Source organism: Phaethon aethereus, assembly GCF_964289735.1.
Source record: "Phaethon aethereus genome assembly, chromosome: 1".
In the NCBI taxonomy this organism is placed as follows: Eukaryota; Metazoa; Chordata; class Aves; order Phaethontiformes; family Phaethontidae; genus Phaethon; species Phaethon aethereus.
Window position 1 is genome coordinate 1640254 of NC_138575.1, and position 5445 is coordinate 1645698.

Consider the following 5445-nt stretch of genomic DNA (forward strand, 5'->3'; position numbering starts at 1 on the left):
ATCCCCGGCAGGCTCCTGTCCCGTCACCGGTGCATTCCCATCCCTATTGTGCTCCTGTCCTCGAGGCCATTGCACTCCCGTCCCCGCCGTGCTCCCACCACCATCCCACCCCTGATCCCAGCCCAACTGTGCACCCCTCCATACCAAATGTGCATCATCCCGTCTGGGCATTGCTCCATCCGTGCCAGGCATCAATCCCTCTGTGCTGTGCATCACATCCCAACCACTGATCGCTCCATCCCGTCCCTGCATTGCTCCATCCCGGCCGTGCATCGCATTCTGGCCACGCGTCGCTCCATCCCAGCTGTGGACCACTCCAGCCTGTCTGTATATTGCTTTATTCCCACTGCGCATCTCTCCATCCTGGCGCTGGAGCATCACCTCTCCGCAGCGGCTCGCATTGGGGGACGGGAGGTGGCAGCAGCCGGGGGCGCGGATAAGCCGTTCCCACACTGCAGCGGGGGTCCAGGTGCGGGAATGGCATCGCGGCAGCCAAGAAACTTTCTCCATTGCACAAGAAAAAGAAGTGAAATTGTAACACCCTCTTGTAAAACTGACCTCAAACCAAGGCCAAAGGGGAAGCACAAGCCCTTCTGGGGATAAGAAAAGCTGTAACTCATAGCTCATCACCACCCCACTGCCCGGCCACCCGACACTCAGATTTCAGCCACCTCCGGGGCTGTGGGCTGCAGCCTTTGGTGGTGAAAAAACTCCGGGAAGTGGCTGGAGGACTCGCGCAGCACCTGGAATTTTTCTCATCCAGCTGCAAAATAAGTGGAGAAAAAAAGGGGCGGCGAGCACAGCCAAAACGCAGCAACTGGTGGTGGGATGCAGCCAGGGCTGCTGGCCTGGGATGGTCACTGTGGGGGATGAAATTCTGTGAAAATCCTTCAGCGTCCAGAGGAGCTGCTACAAGTGACCGTAAACATGTTGGAAACGGAGCTTTCCCCTTCTCCGCCCCGTCACAGGCACAGCCATCCCACCGCTGTCTTTCTGCAGGCTGGGTGAGGCTCTCCCAGCCCCAGGGCAGCATCAGTTCCCCACATCCACCTGTAGGCAGGATTTGACCCCCTTGGGTGCTGTTCGGTACAGCAAGTCAGGGCAAGAGGGTGCGGGTGCCTAATTTCCCTGTTGCTATCTCCATCTTTTTTTTTTTCTCTACCCCGCCTCCAGTGCCAGCACGATGCAGCCGCCCCAAGGACGTGGCCAACGCGCACATTGATGTGGGCAACAACACGCTGCTCAACACCCGCCTGCGCTACACCTGCAACCCAGGCTACAAGCGCAAAGCCGGTACCTCCAGCCTCATCCAGTGCATCCTCCACAACGGCTCCACTGAGCCCGACTGGACCCACACCATGCTGCAATGCATCCGTAAGCCCTCGCTCAGCAGTCGGGACACGATAGGGATCGGGGAAGGTGGGACACCCCCATCACTGGCGTGGCAGGAGAGGATATGGGGTGGCGTGGGTGCTGTTGTCGATGGTGTCTCTGTGTTGCGTCTTCCCCAAGGGGACCCGGCTCTACCTCCGCTAGCCCCCAGCCCTGAGCTCCCGACCACGCCGCACACCGAGAGGACGACCTGGAGGGGTGAGAAAGGGGCAAATGCATCCCATGGGGGTTGGCCTGGGGCCGTTGTGACCGTGGTCACAGCAAAACCACAAACACTGTGGTGTGGAAAGCAAAACATTACCATGGCATGATCAAATTAATTCCATTCTGTGAAATTACGCCATTTTGTACCTGCTGGATGGGCTGTATTGCTCTCGCCACAACCTGCCCAAAGCGGGCACGAAGCTGAGCACTGAAATAATGGCGTTGCCTGGAGTATGCCTTTTAATTTTTTAAGTTAAGAGGTTTTACACCATTTTCCCCAGCAGGAACCACCAAGACCAGCCCGACCTCCAGCCCCTCTGCAGCAACAACGCCTGGGCCGCCGGGAGCTGCCGGCTGGTCACCCGTGCCACCGGTACCTGATGGGCCATCGCTGGAGACACCCATGCCACCAGAGATGCCCCCACCACTGGAAACATCCACACCAGGAAAGGGCACATCCCTGGGGACAACCCCACTGTCCACCGCCCCCCCAGACCATGCCGCAGGTCAGGCCGCCTCTCCAGGGGAGATGAGAACAGGGCTGCATTTCAACCAGCGAAAGCTCTTTTACTTTTTCAATGCCTTTTTCCTTTCTCTCCAATTCTCTTTTTAGTGAGGGTCCCCCCAGCATCCCCCCTTTCCCTGGCTTTGCAGCTAAACTTCCATTTCTCTCTTCTTTTCCAGTTTCCATCCAAACACTGGCCTCTTCCATTGGTAAGCTGGGCAAAAAGCTTATTTTGGCAAGCAGGGGCTTATTTTATTTTCTTAGCTTAAAAGCCCTTTTCGGGGCTGTGGGAGGATTATGCCAAGGGGGGAAGGATGCAGCACCCAAATTTCTTCCCGGGGTGGGGAGGGCACCTTGTGAACATGTTCAAAGCATTTTTGTCTCTTTGCGGAGTCGTTTTGCTTGAGTCAGGCCGCACGTTGGAAGATGCTTATAGGCTGCCGTGTCCCTCCCGCAGGGCTCCCGGTGCTGGCGGTTGCTGGCTTCATGGCCTGCTGCTGCTGGAGGATGAAAACGTAAGTGTGCTGAACCTCATGAGGTACTTCCACCCTGGTGATGAGTTGTCCTCGGTCTCTGTGCTTTCCTGAAAGCTGGGGAAAACCCTTCGGGTGCCAGTGATGTTCCTCTCCCCTCCATAGGCGGGCAGGGCAGGGCTACGCGGCAGCGGTGATGGCCATCCCCATGGTGGCTCCTGCTGCTGAGAACGAGGAGATGTTGCCGCCCGGCATCTTCCCCACGGGCTGAGCACCCACTGCCGGGCAACTCGGTGCACCCGCCAGTCCAGAGGATGCTCCGGGCTCGTATGGAAAGCCGGACACTTCCTTGAGTGGCAGCCGTGGCGTGGCAGAGCGCGTCCCAGTCCCCAGCTGCCCTCCGCATGGAGCATCCTCGCCCCAGGGACACGGCAGCTGCTCTTCCCAGCCTGAACAAGTGACTCCCGTGGATGAGACCGCTCCAGCATCCAAAGGTGCGCGCGTAACCCATTGTGCAGCTGAATGGTGGGTGGGCGAGCCCCGCGAGAACCCTGGGTGGTGTGGAGGCCATGGGTGCCCTGCGTCGGGAGCCAGAATTCGAAGGAGGGGGTCCTAGCGGGTGGCAGGGAGCAGCTGAGGGCTACCTACCCCAGCAGAGGGAGTTTGGGGTGCAGGGGATGGGGTTTGGGTGCTGGGGGTGAGGCTGGGCTGCCCTGCCTCAAGTAGTGCCTGTTCCCTGGCCAAGAGCAAGGCCAGAGTTGGACCAGCTCCATCTCTAGAGCCGCTTTGCCCCAAAATTGCCCCAAAACCCAGAAAGCAGTGCTGCCCGTGGCAGACGGAGGGAGACCCAGCTGAGCAGCCCTCCGCCACCACCTCACCCCCTTCCTCCTGCTCTCTTTCAGCCATTCGCCGGTGAGCCTGCAACTGCAGCGAAGGGTGCCGGTACCATCGTGCCACGGTTGCGGGTGTTGGCTCTTGTACACGGCTCACGGATCCTTCGGAGACACTTTTGGCACCGACCCCAGGTGCCCACCGGCTCTGGCCGCTTGCCGGGGACCACGAGCAGGAGCGATTTCACTACAGACGCCGTGAAAGACAGAAGGCAGTAACACGACCTAGGAAATATTTCCCTTAGCAGCTTTTCCCTTTGTTCGCTGTCAAGTCATTATCCACTCGTTTCCTCCTTGTTACAGAACAGGCAGCTTTGTATTGATGCTGGTTTTATGTATAAATATGTATATATTGTATATAAAATAATGCACACACAGAGAGGTTCATTTTTTTTGTACGGTTGGGTGTCTCAGCGGCTGTGATGGTGGGGAGGAGAGCGGGGACGGATGGGAGCTGGGCTGGGGTGAAATCCATCTCCGCAGCAGCGCGGGCTCACCGGCCATCAGTATTGCCGTCCTCTAGAGGTAAAGGGTGACGGCAAGGTGGCAGCTGCCATCACACGGCTGGATGGCAAAAGGATTTTTAAGTCAGCTGGAAACCAGTAGATATCTAAAAGCTTAACTTCTGCATCCTTTTCTTGCAGCTGTCTTTTGTCCTCTTGTTTGTGCCACTGCTCTGGACCATGGGAGCTGGAGGAAGCAGCACTTTGGATGTGTGATGGACCAAACCCTCCTGCAGCGGCACCGCTTCTCCCCAGCGTCCCACGGGACGGTCGGGAAACAGGTGAAGCTGGAAAGGGATCCCTGGAGGCGCCTGGTCCAACGTCCACGCTGAGCTTTGCTGTTACATCCAGCGTCCAAATCTTAGGTGAACTTCTGCCCGCGCTTAGGGAAAGCCTTTCTGGAGTTGGTGCTTCGAGAGCCAGCGAAGCAGCTACCATTCAATTAATAACCATGGAAATAACAGGATGCACGAGCTTCCTCCAGCAGGCATTGCTTACGGCTCCGGGCCCATATCCAAGAGCAGTTCTGTTCTGAAATCGGTTTCAGTTTTGATCTCTGCATGACACAGGCTCTGGTACAACCAGCCACAGTGTTTTCAAATGGAGAAAACATCATCTGATTTACAAGACCACCATGCTGCTTGCACCATTGCTACTGGAACAGCTGGTAAAAATATTTTTTTTTTTTTTTTAAACTTAGTGATTCTGTGATTCTAAATGCAACCCAGGATGACTTCTTAAGAGAAGGAAAGAGAAAAAAGAAAGCATTAAGGCTTTTTTTGTTGTTGTTACAAATTTAATTTCAGCATTAAAAATGCTCTCCAGTTTGTCTCTGAATTAGACTGAAACCAAACCAAAGCAACTCTTCAGATGCTGTCTCTCTTCCCTTATGGTTTGCTGCAGGGAGAAGGGAAACAGAGCCTGGGGAAACCCCTCTGCTGCAAGTAAGGAAAATTAATTCAGCTTCCTCCCAGAGCTGACAGTGAAATTTTCCCCATTAAAACAGGCTCCAGGAAAAAGCCCACTTTCTATGAATCAAGTGTTTCTTTGGATACTTTTCAGCATTGCATTTCCTGGTCTTCTGGTGGATCAGATGGATTTCACCGAGGCATGGCATGATGGACTAGGTGAGAAAACCCTGGCAGTTTGGTCACTGGAAGTGTTTTCCTGGTGACAGAACTAACAGAGGTGTAATGCTCAAAGAAAAAAAAGCTGCCCTGTCCAATACAGTTTATATAGTGCATATTCTTCTGTGCAGAGACACAGGCCATGCCCACCAGCTCTTGCAGGGCAAGGCAGGGCTGGATAAGAGGTCGACACCTCCTTGCAGAGAGCCTGGAGGGTTCCTCTTGGAATTGGTCTGAAATCTGGCTCCAATATCCACCTGATTTTGGAGCTGGGATGTGACAACAGGCCTTGTCCAGCACCCAGAACGGCTCCAGGGCGCAGTGAGGTCTCTGAGGAGTTGGAGGGCTTCG

General features: G+C 55.4%; 1 protein-coding gene across 1 annotated transcript; it reads left to right on the plus strand.

Moving 5' to 3' along the window:
- Window positions 1–828: 828 nt before the first annotated feature.
- Window positions 829–2845, plus strand: IL15RA (interleukin 15 receptor subunit alpha; the record flags this gene model as incomplete). The annotated part of the gene is given in 9 exon segments (XM_082013833.1): window positions 829–868; window positions 871–995; window positions 998–1004; window positions 1174–1374; window positions 1513–1590; window positions 1881–2102; window positions 2281–2310; window positions 2559–2616; window positions 2740–2845. Coding segments are annotated over 9 exon segments (867 nt in total).
- Window positions 2846–5445: the final 2600 nt, after the last annotated feature.